This window comes from Molothrus ater, chromosome 24 (assembly GCF_012460135.2).
Source record: "Molothrus ater isolate BHLD 08-10-18 breed brown headed cowbird chromosome 24, BPBGC_Mater_1.1, whole genome shotgun sequence".
NCBI lineage: Eukaryota > Metazoa > Chordata > Aves > Passeriformes > Icteridae > Molothrus > Molothrus ater.
The window spans coordinates 4,344,133-4,363,016 of NC_050501.2; the positions used below are offsets into that span (position 1 = coordinate 4,344,133).

General features: G+C 42.6%; 1 protein-coding gene across 1 annotated transcript; it reads left to right on the top strand.

Annotated features, from left to right (window-relative positions):
* The first annotated feature begins 317 nt into the window (after positions 1 to 317).
* PSMB2 (proteasome 20S subunit beta 2) lies at positions 318 to 10,215 on the top strand. Its single transcript, XM_036397227.2, has 6 exons — positions 318 to 439; positions 2,508 to 2,630; positions 3,203 to 3,273; positions 7,305 to 7,467; positions 9,100 to 9,149; positions 9,982 to 10,215. The coding sequence occupies exons 1-6, from the start codon at positions 349 to 351 to the stop codon at positions 10,087 to 10,089; spliced, it is 606 nt and encodes a 201-aa protein (XP_036253120.1). The 5' UTR covers positions 318 to 348; the 3' UTR covers positions 10,090 to 10,215.
* Positions 10,216 to 18,884: the final 8,669 nt, after the last annotated feature.

The following is an 18,884-nucleotide window of genomic DNA, read 5'->3' on the forward strand; positions in this document are numbered from 1 at the left end:
AGATTCGAGATGACCCCGTCCTTCTCCACCTTTAACCACCCCATGATTCCAAAGCGATGGAACTCAACCCCCTCAAATTCAAAGCCACCCCGTCCTTTTCCACCTTTAACCACCCCATGATTCCAAAGGGATGGAACTCTTTCCCCTCAGATTCGAGGCCACCCCATCCTTTTCCACCTTTAACCACCCTTTATTCCAAACCGATGGAACTCCTTCCCCCCCACCTCCCCAGTCCCCTCAGGGCTCCCGGCCCCGCGCGGGCGGGCGGCTCTCGCGAGCGGTGACGCCATCGGCGCGCGCGGGCGCGCAGGCGCGGCGGGGCGGGCCGGGCCGCGCTGTGTCACGGCCATGGAGTACCTCATCGGCATCCAGGGCCCCGACTACGTCCTGGTGGCCGCGGACACCGTGGCGGCCACCAGCATCATCCAGATGAAGCACGGTGAGACCCTGGAAGGCGCCGGAGCCCCGTGCTGAGCCCTGGCCCGGCAGGGCCCCGCGATGTGCGCGGTTGGGTGCGGCGGGCCCGGCGCTCGGGCTGAGGGGAGGCTGTTCCCGGGGAGGTTTCTGGGTTTGAGCGCTGCCGGGCCCTTCAGGGAGGTGTAGTGGCTGTAGGAAGTGCCGGTTTGAGCTCTGCCGGGCCCTTCAGGGAGGTGTAGTGGCTGTAGGAAGTGCCCGGCGGCCTCTGGAGCACGGAGCCAAAGTTGGGCTTAAATCGCCGCTTGCTCCGGGTAAAGTCCCCAGTCGTGGCCGAGTGTGACCGCTCTGTGTAGGGTTGTCAGCCTAATTTACCTGTTCAGGTGAGCGTTGGCTTGTGATCCCAAACCTCGCTTTGCACAGCAGTGTAAAAGGGTTAAAAAACCGCACAGGGATAGAGGTTGTTAGAGGTTGTGAAAGCTGGTGGTACATACAAAATAAAAATTTTATCACTTTAAATAATGTTTCTGAGTTAATATTGGTTCCAAATAGGTTTGTTCACAAGCTGTAAGAAATACGAACTTCGAACATAAGATTTAGTTGCTTTTGTTGGGAGGGGGAGAACCCATACATTTCAGATCTATATTTAGACTATTTATTTGTAAATCAGTTTCGGCCTGGAGAAGTTTCTAGGTGACCTAATTGCCCCTTCCATTACCTGAAGGGAGCCTTCAGGAAAGATGGAGAGAGACAATTTACGAGGGCCTGGAATGACAGGACAGAGGAATGGCTTCCCACTGCCAGAGGGCAGGGATGGGTGGGATATTGGGAAGGAATTGTTCCCTGTGAGGGTGGGCAGGCCCTGGCACAGGGTGCCCAGAGCAGCTGTGGCTGCCCCTGGATCCCTGGCAGTGCCCAAGGCCAGGCTGGACAGGGCTTGGAGCAAGCCTGGGACAATGAAAGGTGTCCCTGCCATGGCAGGGGATGGGCTTTGAGCTCCTTTCCAACCCAAACCAGTCTGGGATTGCAGGGCTGGGCAGCGGCAGTGCCTTTCCCTGAGCTCCAGAGAGCAGCTCCAGTGCTGTGATGACTTCTGACATAATTTTAGAGGATTGTGACACTCGGTGCCTGCCTTGCAGCAGGGATTGTTCAGCACCATTTAGTGAGCTGGAGGGGAAGCTCAGAGGTGGAGGCTTGGTGTTTGTGCAAGCCCTCAGTGGAGAAAAGGGATTTTCCCTTCAATCCAACAGCTCCTCAGTGTCTGTCTGAGATATCCAAGTGCCAGATACCTGCTCTGGTGAGAGGAGAATCTGTGTGAGCACAGGATTGTCTTCAGCACTGTCATTGCAACAACCTGGATGCCCTCAACACAAACTTAAAACTGTTTTAAACTGCACTTACATTAAAAAATATGGATTACTGTTCCTTAATTTCCTGCTTATAGGTCAGCTTCATTATGATTTATAATCATTACTTTAATTTTCATTCTCTTTGGTAGTTTGGTTTGGTTTTTTCCTCAAAAAAATGACAAGCAAAAGAAATGTTTCTGGAAAAGCTTCATTCATGTAAACTTCTGGTTTTTGGGACTGCTGGATATAAGTAAAAGGGCATCATTTGACGTGGAATTCGTTTCTGGATTTCCTAAGATTGCTTTTGCTCAGTGTGTTGATATTTCAGCTTTATATTGAATTATTTGCTTCTGTTGCAGAATATTTGAATAAAGTTGAATAGTCACTGAGCAAAATTCTTACTCCTGATCCCGGGAAGCAAAACCTTATGTTTTGAACACAGTATTCTGTGTGAAGCTTTATTATTTCCTACCTTGCTTCTAAGGTGGGAAATACTATCTATTTCTGGAATGCCTCCTTCCTGAAGGGCTCTGTTTCACTTTAACAACTCTTGTGTTCTGTGTCACCAGCTGTGAGACACCAAATGTCAGTCTGTGCTCAGAAAGGCTTTTTACTGGTGCTCCAGGTCATGATGCAGTTATCCAAATCTCTTTCTTCTGTAAAGTCCTGATGTGTCAGGATATTAGCAAAATAATTTTTTCTTCCTCATGACCATGGCACTCAACGTTATTTTTCTCTGCCTAGACCATGACAAAATGTTTAAGATGAGTGAAAAGATCTTACTGCTGTGTGTGGGGGAGCCTGGAGACACGGTGCAGTTTGCAGAATACATCCAGAAAAATGTTCAGCTCTACAAAATGAGAAATGGTGAGTGAAGCAGGACAGGCCCTGGGGGTTGGGAGCAGAGCTAAGGGTGGTTCCCAGGTGAATGTTGGTGGAAAGTGCTGTTCTCAATCCTTCTGTAAAGATTCCTGCATTTTTAGTGCCCAGCAAAGGTGATAATTCAGGCAGGATGCAGAAATAGAGTCTGGATTGTATAAACAGTATAAATTAAATAGTTTATCCAAATCCTAGCAAACTTCTTTGCAATATAAACGACACAAATATTTTACTGACAGACTTATTATTCTCTTAATACGTCCATTGCATGCTAACTGTCACCAGTTCTTTTGTTATACTGGACAAAAAAGTCAAGCTCCTTGTCCTTAATACTTTAATTTTTTGAAGCCATATATTTCTATGGTCCATACAGATATGAAATACCCAGAGTCTGAGAACCCTCTTTATGCTTGTAGCTTTCAGAATAAACCAGAATTAGACAAAAGGCACTACATTTTGTCACTAAAGAACACTTTGTTATTTCAAAAAAGGCATGGGAAGGTGAAACATGAATGATTTGGGCTGTTACCAAATAAATATTTGTCACATTTCTCCTCCAGGTTATGAATTGTCTCCCACTGCAGCTGCAAACTTCACCCGGCGAAACCTCGCGGACTATCTCCGGAGTCGGGTGAGTAAAGCTGAGAGATCTTGGCACAGGTTCCAGGCAGCATTTCCATCCTCAAATAATGGAGTCTGAAAAAGGTGGGAGCTGCTGTCTTTGATGATGAATTTGGAACTGGCTGCTCAGGGGTTTAGTGGAGTCAAGGAACAACTGGATGTTGTATCCAGTGCTCTGGTCTGGGTGACAAGGGGTTGATGGGTCAGGCTGGACTCGATGATCTTGGAGATCTTCTCCAACATCACTGATTCTGAGATTCTATGAGTTCACGTTGCTAAAATAATGTCTTAGTGAAATAGAACTTGATTTGCTTATTTTAAAAACTTATCACATCACTTATCAATAACTGATACAGCCATAGACTTAAAATTCCAGCCTTGGGCCCAGTAAACACTTTGTCACACACTGCAGACGTGAAGTGAATTAAACTTCGTGAACATCGAGATAAGGTTGTGGGTTTTCATGCAAATGCTCCAAATCCGTTTAATCTTCTTGGAAAATGATTTCATAGAGCAAAGCTGTTTGATGTATTTAGGAAAACAAGTGCCTTTTGTAAACAGCAACATGAGGCTTTTTGGTAAATACCACATTCAAGTTGGGGTTGTGTTTTCAAGTTACTGAACTGCAATTAGTGATGTTTCCCAGGGTGATTTTCAAAGTATGAAAAGCTGCTGTGAGGGGGCAAACAAACCTTTAATGATCTAAGGTTAGGAAGCATTTCATTGAGAAGAATGTAATGTGCTACATGAAAGAAAACAGGAAGAAAGAGGATGTTGGGAATGAAGTTGTTCAGCTCTGTCAAGGATAGAGTGTGGGTTAAACTGTGTTGCTGTTCTAACAGTGCACTGCTCAGGCCTGAAGTCAGGTTTTACAGTAGCAAATAAAGGCCAGTATTAACCTCAGAGCTGTATTGTTGAGAACTACACATGTTGAGTGAGAGTTCTTCCAGAACTCATGCACAGGAACAGCCAGAGATTATTGTTCTGATTTCTGACACGGATCAGTAGCTGCAGGTAGAAGTTTTTCCTTGTGGGTCCCTTCCAACTCAGGATATTCTATGATTCCACACTGCTCTTCTGGTTTAAATGGCTTAATCCAGCTGCATGGCTGGCAGGTGATGGTTGGCAGTGATGCTGCTTGCTTTAGCTTGTGTTGAGGTGTGATTTGGAAGGTCTGTGTGTGTTCTGTGCATTCCTGTGCAGTTCTCAAGGCTGATGTGAAGCAGTGATGCTGTTGGGGCCTGGCCTTGGTGCTGATGGCTCATCTCAGGGCCATGACCTGCACAGATAAGTCTGAGTGTCCTGTCCCTTTCAGCAGAGCAGCTATTTCTTACATATGATTTAAAGTACCTTTAACAGGCTTTTAGGTAAACCTGCCCATCAGGAGGCAGCACTGATGTGGCACCTTTGTCTTGCTCTGTGCCACGTCCCTTGGGGGCTGCTCCTCCCTGTGGCTCCACTCCTTGCTGAGCCCACGCCTGTCTTCCAGCTCACCTTCTCCAGAAGGCAGCAGCGTGGGGAGGACACTGGCAGAGGCAGATGTGTTTATTTACCAGAGACAAAAGCGCTGCTCTGGTGCAGATGGCAGCGCCCCAGGGCGCGCGGCGCTCTCTGACACTGCTGTCACACTACACTGATCTCCACATTGCAGGCAGAAGCTTTTTTCTCTAACTTAGCACTTCATGGTTTGTTTGTGGCATTTAGAATTTTACAAAACAAGCCTTGCCATCAGAGTTGGTTTTTTTTCCTGTGAATTTTGTTACATTTTCATCATAATGTACCAGAAGGATTAACACTGGTGCTTGAAACTGCATAAGGGATTCCTGGAGGCTACTAATGTAATCATGTGGATCATGAAAATAAAAATTAAAAGGTAAAACATGCCAGTGCCTCCTGTTAGGAGTAGGAAAATAATAGTTGAGAAGTAAAAAGTTTGGTGGAGAAAAGTTTGGTGCAAAAGTGTTTGGTACATTGATCTCACTGCTGAGGTTGTGTGTGTGGGGGGGGAAGTAGGAAAAAAAGCTCCCTGCCCTCCAAAGGTGATGAAGTTCAGTCTCTGATTGTGATGCTGTTTAATTATAGGTGACAGGGTCTGGCTGGATTCCAAAGGCAGCTCTCAGCTCCCTCTCCCCATGTCCACACTTGGCAGGAGGCTTTCCCTGCTCCCACCTTTCCCCCCTCGCTGTGACTTTGGCTTCCGCCAGATGTCACAGGGCTGTGTCACCACGAGCTGGGCTTGGGCTGTTTGGCACAATTGTGCTCTTCAGCTGTAAATTCTGAACAATTTCACACATCTCCTAATTGCTGTCGTTATTTTAAATCAAACAGCACCAAGTGCAAAACTACTTGGGATGAGAAATGGTGCTTCTGTAGGAAGGGAAGTTTGGGGTAAAAATAATGTCCTGGAGTGTTAGTCATCACTCATTTGATGGCCTTTTAACTACACCAGCCTTGTCAAGAGTTGAGAATTGTTGGCATGGACCGAGTTAGAGAAGTCAAGGAAGGAATGGACAAAAGTGTTGGGATGTACAAGAAATTCCAGTCCCAGCCTTGAGGTGTTACACTGCAAATTTCATTTATAATCATGGAAGTAGTAAATAGATTATGTATATTTGCTAATGTTTAAATCCTGCCTTTCTAGAGTAATAAGGCATGGGGGATAATTATTTACATTTGAGTTTTAAGAAGTCTCAGAGACCATTAGCAGGAGAACTTAAAACTGAAAATCAGTTTACAGATGGGTTTAAGTCTGTATAACACCATTTATTTATGGTTGAGTATCTCGCATATGCCAATGTTGGTAATTCCAAGTCACACAATAATTTGAGTGATCTTGTGTCATGGCTCTTAAATATCAACTTGTGTGATGTTTCAGAATAAATAAATGATGAAATACAGCCTAATTAAACCAATACAGCTGCATGGTAACTTCTTTCCAAATATTCTTGGATGCTTTGAAGATTAAATCACACAATTTAAAGTGATGTTTTATATATAACTGTAGCCTGCTTTATTCTTTCATACTGACTGAAAGTAAAAATATAGTGGCATGGGATTTTTTTTTGTGTGTGTGTGGAAATTTACTGTATTGAGTATCAAAATGAACTTTTCCTATGATGCAGTTAATGTTTTGGCTTTAGGGTGAAATTTTGTTTGCTTTTTTAATCTGGTAGTTGCATCATCATTTTTTTTCTTGTTTTGTTGCTTTGTTGATCCAGGTTTTCCAGCAGTTTGGAGATATCCTGTTAGGACAATTAATTTAATAAGAAACATTGTGTAGATATGGAAATACTGGAAGTATATAAAAGCTGCTTTTAAAAATACATACAATGCCCAAATTTTTTCTGATCCTGTGTTTAAACATAATACAGTGCACGTGTGTTTCATGGTTTTACAAAGTACAGATCTTGGAAGGAGATGTAGGAGAAGAGATGTCTGATTTATTCGTGATGGTGGAACTCTAAACCCAGAACGTGGAGTAAACTGCCAAATATTAAAGATTAAACTTGGTACATGCCATAAAAACCAAATTGCCAGTGCACAGGACACTGTGTGTAACTGCACTGTGTGAGAGCTTTCACACGTGCTGAGACGGGCTCTGCTCACTGCGAGGGGGAGTGGCAGGAGAGCACAGGGCAGGTTAAATGAACAAAGACTTCTTACAAACTGCAAAATGTTCACCTTGTGCTCACGTGTCAGCAGTAAAAATCCACAATTTTTATGTTGAGATGAAAGAATCTGGTGTGGAAACTTCATTCAAGTTTTTTAAAGTTTGAGTGTGTTGTGAAAGCTGTAAAAACCCCTCAAACACACTGGTTTTCAAGAGAATAAGAGTTCTATGTTTTTATTTGCTTGTGCAGTCCATGTTACCAGAAGACCTGATCACTTTTAGCTTGAGAATGTGCTGCAGACAGGATTGATGTAGCATTTTATGATGAGGAATTGGCTAATCAGCTCTGCTGCTGTTCCCTGGTGCACAGGGAGTCAGGATTCAGAGATGTGCTGTGAGTGCTCTAACAAAAACATCGTTTCTCTTGGCAGACCCCTTACCACGTGAACCTTCTCCTGGCTGGCTATGATGACCACGAGGGCCCTGCCCTGTACTACATGGATTACCTGGCAGCTCTGGCCAAGGCTCCTTTTGCAGCACATGGATATGGAGCATTCCTTACCCTCAGCATCCTTGACCGCTATTACAAGCCAGGTGAGTGGAGCCACTGGACAGGAAAATTCTCCTGCTTCAATTCAGGCCTTGAATTTATTAACCAGTGAGACTGACATTTGCTGAATCAGGTGGCATTGCTGTGGTGCAACAGATTGGAACTTGACTTTTTCTTAGATAAATGGAGCTCGAAAGGTTGCCTTTGGTTTTGCTAGCATGGTAACAGAAAACTAGTCAACTCCTTAATTTTTTTTCCTGTTTGCAGCATAACAGACTGGGAGTAAAGGACATTTCAGTTATTCTAAAATATGATTAGACTTTCCTGGATAATTGGCAGCTGGTAGTCTGCTTTTAATAAATAAGTTTGACAGCTCTATCTTCTTGCTTGTCTGTTGGCTCTGACATGTACATTTTCCCAGAGTATCAATATTCAGAGGTCAGTCCCAGATGCTGTTGCTCCATATCTTGGATTGGCTTCATGTGTGATAAATTAAAAACATTCAAATGAAAAGATATTCCTAGCAAGATCATCTCCAGCACTCTGAAGTGGTGGTGATGAATCACAGAGTATGGAATGGTTTGGGCTGGAAGGAACCTTAAAGCTCATCTCATTTCACCTCCTGCCATGGGCAATGACACCTTCCACTGTCCAGCTGCTCCAAGCCCTGTCCAGCCTGGCCATGGACACTGAGAAGTGATGGGGCAGCCACAGCTTCTGTGGGCAACAGAGAGGTTTTAGACTGATTCACAGTTCTGTGCACTTGGCAGCTGCTCATCATAACTCTTGCACATGTTTGTACCTGTCTAAACTTTTAGTTTTAGCATCATAATCCAGTGCCAAGATACACGGCCCCATCCCCACTGTGCAGATATGGAAATGTACAATACACAGAATATTGTTAATCTGACATCTTTGGCTTTAGCTACAAACTATTTGACTCCTGTGTGCAAAGCTGAGTTTAAGTTATTATCTCTGCTCTGAGATTAGAAATCCTTTCATCTACCTCCTTCAAAAAATGTAGCTATAAACTGATCATTTTCATTTAACTTGCCTGAGCAGTGGATGTAGGTCTGGAACAAAGCCTAGAAAGAAGTTTTAGACCCACCAACCCTGTTTGTTTTCTAGTCATGTCCCTCAACAATCTATTGTTCCATTTTCACCATTCCTTGTGGAACAGAGGAAAATAATGAACTTCATTGTCATGGCTTGTCACCCCTGTAGAGTGCTGGATTTTATCCTGAAGTGTGAGAATAGCAGGAGCATCCCACACGTGCCTTGTCCTTTATTGAGCTCATACCCAGCAGGAACATCCACTAAACCCATCTCCACCTCCTGCCCCGGACTCGCAGCCGGCTGGGGCAGCTGGAGCTGATTTAGAGCTGCAATAAACTGCAGGAGAGGGAGGTGGCTGTGCTTCTCTGAGCCAGGCCCTGGCCATGGGAGGCAGAATTCCGTCATGCTTCCCATTCCCTGTAACAAATCGATTCTCAATGGCTTGTTGGGGCGTGAGCACTGTGGTGCAGGCCGTCCTCAGGACATCTGGAAAGTGTTTTCTGTGAGCTGGGAAGGAGAGGTTTTGGTGCTCAGCTGAAAAGTTGTTTAAATTTAATAAAAGTTTCTGTGGAGAGAGATGGCCTCTAATGAAATCAATCTGTGGATGTTTTCCCTTTCAGATATCACACGTGAGGAAGCTGTGGAGCTCTTAAAGAAATGTCTAGAGGAGGTGAGTTGCTGAACTCAGGCCCTGATGCTCCTGAGAAAGGAATGTTTGTTTGCATTCATTCGCTGATACTTTCCTGTTCCTCTTGTCGCATTTCTTGCTGCCTTTGCCAGAAGGGTAATAAAGGCACTGGCCAGATGTGGAACAGCTACTGAGGAAAAGGATTTACAGGCACTTGCATTGCCTTTGCACGGTTCACGTCCTCCAGAACATAAACTTGAGCTTTTTGCGTGCTTAGCATAATATTGATCCAGACTTTTTCCTCTTATGTTTCTTCTGAATGTACTGCAGCATGCTTGTCACTTGTGTTACACTTAAGAGCTCTTAGAAGCATATACTAATTCTTTTCCAACTTGTGAAGTGATACCTGAGGTAAAGCCTTGACCTTAAAGTTCATGACCAGTTTTAGTGTCAACATTAGACTCCAGACATTTCAGACACCAAGGCTTTTATTGTAGGAAAATAGTCTTTATCCTTGTCTTTAGGAGATTGATTTGAATGTAGATTTGAATCAAGAAGTGCTCCAAAGAGGTCCTGTTTGAAGTATCTTTGTGATATGTACACTTTGTGTCCAAAATTTTAGCCCACTCTAGTTTTCCTGTTTAAATGTCTTCTTGTTAAGAGGCCTGGCTATTTTACATCTCTACCCAGGGTTTGTCTAATGGCACCATCTTAGAACAAACTCCCACTAATTCACTCCTGAGCAGTGAAAAAACCCACTCTAGTTCCTAGTATTTCAGGTCACTAGAACCAGGGTGGAAATTGAAAATATACTCTTCTCTTTTATTTAAGCTTTGAGTGAATCTTATTTCTTCTTTTTGTCTTTGCTGAACAGCTCCAGAAACGCTTCATCCTCAACCTGACCTCCTTCAACGCCCGGTTCATTGACAAGGAGGGCATCCACGAAGTGGACAATATACCCCTTGCCAAAGTGGAGTCCTAACCCCAAGATCTTTCTTCAGCAACCTTCTTATTTTGTTCTCTTGTTTTGTTTTTTTCTATTCATTTGAAGTACACGAGTAATGTACTGCAGTGGGAGCTCAAATAAAGCCTGACATTTATATAGCCAGTTTTATCTTTTTATTCCACTGATCCTTCCTGAGAGGATTTGAGTAAATTGTTCCACAGTAAAAGGGAAACTTGATTTACAGTTCATGGGGGCACATTCAGGTTATTTATCTTTCCTCTTCTGAGATTTTACTGCTCTCCAAATTTCTTTGTGGGAAAACTGTGTTTTCTAGATGACATTGTGCTGTCATCCCTCTCATCACTAAAGCTCATCAAACCCCAGGCAAGTGGTTCATGCCAAACATGCAGCATCTACATTATTTTTTCAAAGATGTTACCACTCTTTGTTGTATAAAATACTAATCAAGTTTTCAAAGACCTAATTTACTTTTGATAAAGTTTTTTTTTTTCACTTGAATTAGATTGATACAAAGGTTTCCAAGTAGAATGGATTTTGAAATGCACTTTTAACTCACCTGGCAATGGTTCTGTTACTGGGAAAGAGCATTCTGCTGGCACAGTGGGTTCAGAACTACATTAAATAGAATTTAAGTAGTATTTTAAATAGAAACTAATATATCAGTTGTGTGATGTTTCTTAATTGATGTGTCTGTACATTTAGAAGTACATGAAAGCAGTTCAGTGAGAAATTAAACTGCAGCACTCCTCATAAATCTTTGAATTACTCTCAGCTAGCTAGAGCTTTGTTTCCTTGAGAATAATCCCTGATGATCCTTCTAGGCTCAAGATGCTGCTTCCCTATAAAACCCCCATTCATGGAACAGCCTCAGATAATTATCATGTGGCTGATACTTGTGGTCTGCCCAGAAGTGATTTTTCTGAGAACAGTTTTTGGTGTGACTCCTTCCCTACTTGAATTGGCATTAAAATTGCTCTGGGTGCTTATTTTTATGTTTGAATAAGCTCATAAAAAGAATCTTGGGAGTAGGGTAGATGTGCAGACTGATAGCTGTGTGTTGTGGCACAACACCCAAGTTCTCAGGTGGAGAAGGTGAGTGACAGACTTAACTGTTAATTTGTCTAAGCTTTTTGGTCTTACCCTCAGTGGTCTGTTTGAGAAGCTTCGTTTCTTCCCCAAAAAAAGTTGTCAGTCTCAAAGTATTCCTGTCTTCTGGAATGGATGAGAACTGGATGAGCCTGAGACTTGCTTAATGACACAGAAGAAATTTGCAGCTCCAGTGCCTTTACTCACCCTGTCTCTTACTTAAATCTAATTCTTCCCTAGAGTCCCATCAGGCTTTGTTGTTTAATTCTTCCCAGAATGAGTTTAATTACAGCTGGTTTTGCTGTAATGGCTGCAATGGCTTTTATTTAAGGCCAATGGCACAGAACTCTAAAACATTTTGCTAAAACTCACTTTATCTCTTGAAAACCTTTAAACTTTCACACTCAGCAGTCCCCAGCCTGATGATTTCCTCTTGGCAGGTCACATTTAACACGAGCAGAGTCGGAGCGTTGTCGTTCCGCCACTGAAATCTCACCCCTTCGCGTTGCATTAATGTACTTGCTTAGCTTAATGCAGCATCTCTAATTTATTTTCCCACTGATGTTGAATGTTTTTGCAGGTTTCTTGTCTCATTTCAAACTCATCACTGCAGAGGGGCTGAGCTGCTGTGATATTTTTGTCACTGCATATCAAAGCAGCGATGCCTCTTCATTGGAGGGATTCATTGTTCAGACACCAAACTGTGGTGTGGAGCTTTTGGATGATGTGAGCCTGGCAGAGAATCTGCCTGGAGTTTTTATTGGCACCTATTTGCATGCAGGTGATTAATAAACATAAAACAATTATTCTCTGGTTGGAGCCAGGTTGCAGTGGAACATATGTTTTGCCCAAGGGCAGGGCCCAGGATCTGAATCCCCCAAGGAAAGGAAGATCCAAGGGGTTGCATCTGAAGCCAATGGAGCAGCAACCTTGAGGAATGAATAAATACAGCCCTTGATTCCAAACCAGGAACAAAAGAACTGGCCCATGATGAGATTGGACTGTAGCCTCTAACAAAGGAGATTTTTTTGAGGACTTTCCAAGAATTCATACTTTTTAAGGAAAAGTGTGATACTTTGCTATATAATTTACTTTTTAAAATGTGCTGATACTCAAATTCAGAAGCCAGTTTTCATTTTTGATTGTATTACATGGAATCTGCTTGAAAAACCAATATTTAAGTTAATGAAAGAGTAGAAAACTTACCTGCTTCACATTTAGCCCTAAAGCTTCTGAAAACCATATTTTGCCTGGAATCCAGGAATACCTTTTCAAAAGAATTCACCTCTCCATTTGTATTTGTCATGACAGACCTCTTTCATAAGAAATCTCTGAAATAATTGAGCACTGCAAGAAAATACTGCTTTGTACTAATTTTTGTGGTTCATATTATGAGAAATGAATGTAGTAGTCAAGGTACCTTGTTCCTGGGGCACTGTGGCCACGGTGAGCTGCTCTGCCTTGCCTTGCCTGCTAATTCTGACCATATGTTTTACTCTCAAAGCCTCAGGGCCCAAAGAGTTAACAAGGCCCTTTTTCTCGTGTTAGGTTTCCTGTTTAAGGATGGTCTTTTCCTGGGGAGCAGATCATCACCAGCTCATCTCTCCAGAGCTTGGAGTGAGCTCCAAGATCAGTTTACAGATTCTCTGTGCCTTAGGCCACATTGGGTTGGGAGTGCTTTGCTGGAAGAGGAATGTGAGCGTAGGTGCAGCGCTCACGGGGCTTTTTCTTGGTGTTAATTACACCTCTCCATGGAAGAAAATCTGTGTTTTGGGATAGACCTCCCTGTGACCAGAAGCATTGGCCCAGAGGAGCCATCAGAGCTCAGCTGCCTTGTGGAATTGGTCTCACAGAAATTTGTAATGGTGCCAAGCCAGTTCTGCTGCCTAAAAGTGACTCTAGCACTCAAAAGTCCTCCCTGAGTGAAGTGACAGCCAAGCAGGGACATCAATCAAAAGCTGAAATGCCTGGAAGGTGAAACTGTCTCCCATGCTGCTGTATTCACTTTTGTGGGGAGCTGCTGGTGAGGGGGAGCCCCCCAGGCTGATTCACCTTCCTTTCCCCAGGATTTCTTCAAGAAGTCCACGGCCCTGTTCTGTTAAACCAAGAGATGCTCCAGCCCTGGGCAGGTGAACGGCCTCAGGCAGGGACTGGGTATCAGTGCAAACCTGAGTGTCCTCAGCAGAAATTCATGAGACTGCCTGATAATAATAATAATAATAATAATAATAATAATAATAATAATAATAATAATAATAATAATAATAATAATAATAATAATAATAATAATAATAATAATAATAACTAGAAATAAAGTGTGTGTGATCAATCCTCCAGCCTATTCTCAGCAGTCCCTAAGTTAGGGGACTAATAATAATAATAATAATAATAATAATAATGAAGTGTCTGTGATCAATCCTACAGCCTATTCTCAGCAGTCCCTAAGTCCATCTTCTGTTCATGGTGATCAGTCACTGGCAGAAGCTTTGTCACCAAATGGAGCTGTCACTTCCCAGAGTCAGGATGTGGGAGCAGAGGGGAGAGATCAGGCTGAGCTCTCCCAAGGATGTGTTTGCCTTTGCTCTTGTCTCTAGTTTTGACAGTAGGCTCCTCCAAGAGGCATTAGCCCATGCCAGGGCTGACATTAGGGATTATGCTCATAGGATTTGGTTGAGTCCATTTTCCCATCTGAAGCAGGGACAAATATTCCTTTTGTATTAAATAACTTGACATTTAAGGAATAAAAAACCTCTGCTTGCTACCTGTGAAGGACTATATTTATATATTTAAGGAAGGAAAATTTTATATTTAATTATATATTATTATATAATTAAATTATATTATATAATTAAATATATTATATAATTAAATTATATATTAAATTATATATTTAATAAGGAAAAATTCATTTATCCTACTTGTAAAAAGTTTATCCTTCAAGCCATTTTTAATTCTTTCAGGGTTTAACCTTACATAGAGTTTCCATGTGTTGTTATCAGTCATCAACAGTAATCTAATGCAGGAAATTTTCACTAATCAAGCTAAACAGACATCAGTTGTTTTAACAGATTAAAAAAAAAAAGCAAGCAAAATGTAAATGGTGGAATTAAAATATACAACTTGTCTATTTTCCATGCCCTTGACTATGTTGGTTTAGATCTGACTGGCTGAGGACTATGTTAAGAAATAAGTTAGTTGTCTTGAAAATGTAAAGTGACAGTTTAAGTGTTTTGTTTCTGTGCTAATGTGCAATTAGGTCGTTATCCAATAAGCTGATTCATGTAGTTTAACTGGAGACAGCTGTGGAAGGCAGAGAAAACCCTTGGCTGTTGGGGCATGGGGAGAGGGTGTCTAAAAGGATCTGTTTCAGAAATGCCAGGATGGTATTTTCCCCTGTGTAATACAGTAAAATTAGCAAGATTTATGAAAAATTAAATTCTGCTGATCAGATCTATAGAGTGAAAATCAAAATGAATGCCAGCAAGTGAGGAATAATTTTTGATCTATAAATCAACTCTAAGACAGCCCTACAAGGTGGGGCCAAGCTAATCACTGAATCCTCTGAAGTGATTTCTTGGCTGGGTGTGTTTTGATTTGGTTAAATTACCTTTTCCTTAGTAGAGGTTTCCTTGATGTTGTTAAATATTTCTCGTGTTTATGCACAAACATAAAAAATTGTGGATCTCCTCGAGTTAATTTCCATCAGACAAAGGAAACTCTGGGGGTTTTTGTGTCAGTATTTTGGGGATTATTGACAATATCCTGCTGCTGTACCACCAAAACACCCGTGGGCCTCAGTGGTGCTGCTTGGTCTCCTCCTGCCAAAAGTTGCACTGGGAATGTGGCTGATGCCATTCCTGCTCCCAGAGATTTTGGGTTGTAGGGAACACCTGTGTGTCTCCCCAGCTCTGGATTCAGCAGAGGGCAGTGATCTTGCACGCTGCTGCCTTCTCCCAAACTGGTTTTTCCTCTTCCTGCCTGGCAGAGCATCTGGTGGTCACAGAACCTATGGAGAGGGGACCAGAGCCTTGTCCAGCAGTGGCAGGTGGGATGTACAGGGTTGTTTCCTCCTTTAAGACACTTATTTTATTTTTCAACAATTTTATTTTTCCCAAGTGTTGGGCAGTCGTACCATGAAACAGGAAATTATCCATATTTTCACAAAGGAAGATAGCCAGTGACTCACCAAAAACCCAAAAAGAACAGCTGGAACCCATCCTGTCCTAGTTAATCCAAGCACTGACAAGCAGGGATGTGAAGTTAAGGTAAATATTCAGGGTTTTTAGGTTATTTCAATTCTCCCTGGCAGAGCTGCTCTGGACATTCACTGCTGTGTGCTCACAGTGAGGATGCTCACAGGATTTTATCAGCAGCTGTGCCAGGGAGGGAATAGCTCCTCCACCACATGGGACTGTTTTCAAAGGACTTTCTGTGATCCCACAGCAAAATTTGCTGAAGAAAAAAAAAATCAGGAAAAGTCTGCAAAGGCTAGTTTGGAATGTGGGATATCACAAGCCATTCATTTGCTCCCTCCCAACAAGCCTGCAGTGTGCTGAGGCTGTGGCTCAAGGGTGGCTTTATGGGCCTGGCTGGAGCAGAAAATGCATTTGTCTGTGTAATTAAAATGTCCCCAGTTGGATTATATGGGAATCAGAAACTTTCAAGTACATAGCCAGACTCTGACATGGGAATTAGGAAAACATTTCCAAAGCTGTCAGCTCATTTGGTGGTTTTCCTTTTTTTTTGGACAGCAGTTCCTTGTATCTTTGAAACTTTTCTTACTGGGCAAGGCTGAGTTTGGGATATGAAAGGATTTCCAGGGTTTACTTATTCCTTATTTTCTCTGATTTAAAATGATACAGCTCAAACCTGGTTTTCTTCTTCTTTTTAAACTCACATAGTTCTTAGCGAGCACCTTAAAGAAGAAAATCATTAAAACAGGGGTTTAATTTAATTTGTCTTGCAATGTTCACTCCATACACATGAGGAATCTGCCCAGAGCATCACTCTGGGGGCTTTGCTTGGGCACATCTGATATTCCAAGATTTTTGTGTTGGTTTTTGCCTCAGGACTGATGGCCTGTGCTGTGATGAACCAGGGGAAGGCTGCTTGTGTGAGCTCCCTGTTCACATAAGCCAGGAAAGGATTTGAGGTTGACCCCTCCTGATGTGTTTAGGAGCTGTGAAGCCACAGAGTTACAGTTTTGGTTTTAGTTTCCATGTTGGCTCCAAAATTTACAGGGTACTAAAGCAAAAGGTTCTTTATGTTCAAAAGCTGTGAAAAAGCTTATTAACACATGGAATTAATAGAAAACATTTTTGCCCCAAGCTGAGCTGAACAGAGCTGTTTTTCCTCACAGGATTTGCTGGATTACTCCTTGGCTCAGCAGGTTCAAAGGCATTGACAACTTTTTTTAGGAATACTTTAAAACAACAATGTTCCTTACTTTTTTTAGCCTTCTATTTAAGTTTTCTGCTTTACCAAGTAAGACCTTTGTATTCTCCAAAGAATATTTTGAAAGGTGCTCCATAGGGTTTTCCCATCTCTTGGGCCTTCCTCGCTTTCCTGAGGAGAGCTGAATGCTTCAGTTTGCCTGAAACCTTCCCTTTTCCCCATCCTGGGGTGGGCTGTGGATGCCCTGTGCCTGTTTTGGCTCTGGAGAACTTTGGAGAAGTTTTCTTTGGAGAAGTTTTGTGCCAAACCCCATCTTCCTCACAAAGAGAACCTGGACAGGGCCAAGCCAGGGCTGTCTGTGCTACAGGACTGGTCTCATCTCTCATGGTGATTACTGTGTGCTCCTGGAGGATCCCTGTGATGACCAAATTAGCAGGAAACTCCAAAAGCCATAATCTGTAATATATAATATATAATGTGCTGCTGCCATATGACAGGGCTTGGAGAGGAAATGAAATGAAAATGGGTCAGGAGTGGGAGGCCTGGGCTGAAATAATTCCCTGTGGTGCCAGGGTCCATTTAAGAGGCAAAACAGCAGCACATTACCAAGAGGGTGTAGGAAAGGTTGTTTTTATGGTCCAAACTGAGCAAACTGGCCTTTCCACCAGCCTCCTCCTCCTCAGCAGTGCCTGCATCCTGTGTCCTGCCTCCCTGCTGGAAAGCTTTTGCAGGGAGTGGAGTAGAACAGAGATGCTTAAAGGTGACAGGCTTTTATCATTAGAAATGTCATTGTAAACATACAGATTATATCTTTGAAACAGACTGTTGAAATGAATTTTGGGGTGGTTTTTGGTTTTTTGGTTTTTTTTGTAATTATGGTGCAATTATAAGTTGATTTATCTGTGTTTGAATCCCAACCATTTCCTAAACTCCCAGGTCCCTTCAGCTCTTTATGTCACATCTGTTTCCAGTGAGGTGCAGGTAACTGTTTCCTTTGTAAACTTATCTGCTGAAATAGAAATTTGCAGGGAGGATGTTTCAGCACGGGGTCTTATACAATGAGGATTTGATTTTTGATGGCAAGAACAAGGTACTGTGGGAACATAAATGTAACACTCCTGAAACAGAGGCAGATATTTGGATTGGATAAAATGTTTTCATAGGAAATGCTCCTTTTTTTTTAAAGTATTTGCTGCATGCTGAGGAAAAAAATATCTCAGGAAAAGCAACATCCCTGGAAGATCCAATCTGCACAGGAATCTGGTCAGAGTTCCACGTGGCTGGCAATGAGGTCTTCAACACATGGTGAAACTCTCAGAACTCCTGAATAAAGGCACTTGGCATTTCAGGCGCTGATGTTCTGAGTCCCATCCAGTGAAAGAATCCATGGATCCACTTTGATCAGGCCTGTGACAGAGGAAAATTTGGATGGGAAGACTTTGAGTGTCCAGCGAGAAGAATGTGATTTACTCATAGCAGGTGTTTAATGATAAAGAAATCCAAGATGCCATTGCAGAATTAGCTGAAACTTCTCTGTTCTGTGAGATAATAAATAGAATCACAGAGAACATGTGGAGTTTTGGGCCAGAGGAGGATGATGGACCAGTTGATTTTTGTTGAGTGCAAGTTGTTCCGTTGCTGCCTCTTGGGGATTTTTTAGTGAATTTAATGCTCTAAACAGTGGAAAAACTCAAGAAGGATTTAAGGCACTTCTGCACTGCAGAGCCATTGTCAGGTGGGAAGCTGGAGCATCCAGGCACATCTTGAGGTGCTGCAGAACTTCTTGGCTTGGACCAATAAATTGATTTTTCTCTGAACCCATTTCACAGGCCAAAAAAAGCTGAGTTGTCTCCATTTAACATTTTCTTTGGCTATAACCTTTGCTACTAGAACAAAGCTATCCTGATGAGAAATCCTTCAGGATCTCAGGGATCTTATCCTTTTCTGTGCTGAAAATAATGAAGTTAGAAGCATCTGAACGTGTCTGGATAAAAACATACAAAGGAACCGTCCAGAACTTCACTGCCATAATTTTTCCTGCCTTGGAAAAGTTCTGGGACGCCTCATCACCACAATCATGGGGACAAAGCCTGGGTGGGTGTTCAATGTCTGGAATTATTATTGCTATTTATGGTATCCTATGGAAACGCTCCGGTGGCCACAGTGGGAATTATTTTCCATATAAAGGAGATGAGGTGGGATGACCAAAGTGATAACTTGTGTCTCAGCATTGCCACATTCTGGGTGATGGCTGGGTCAGACTCTCTGTGCCAGCTCTGTTTGGGTAATGGAGTCTCCACATCCTGCACCTGGACAGGGAGAGCAAGGTC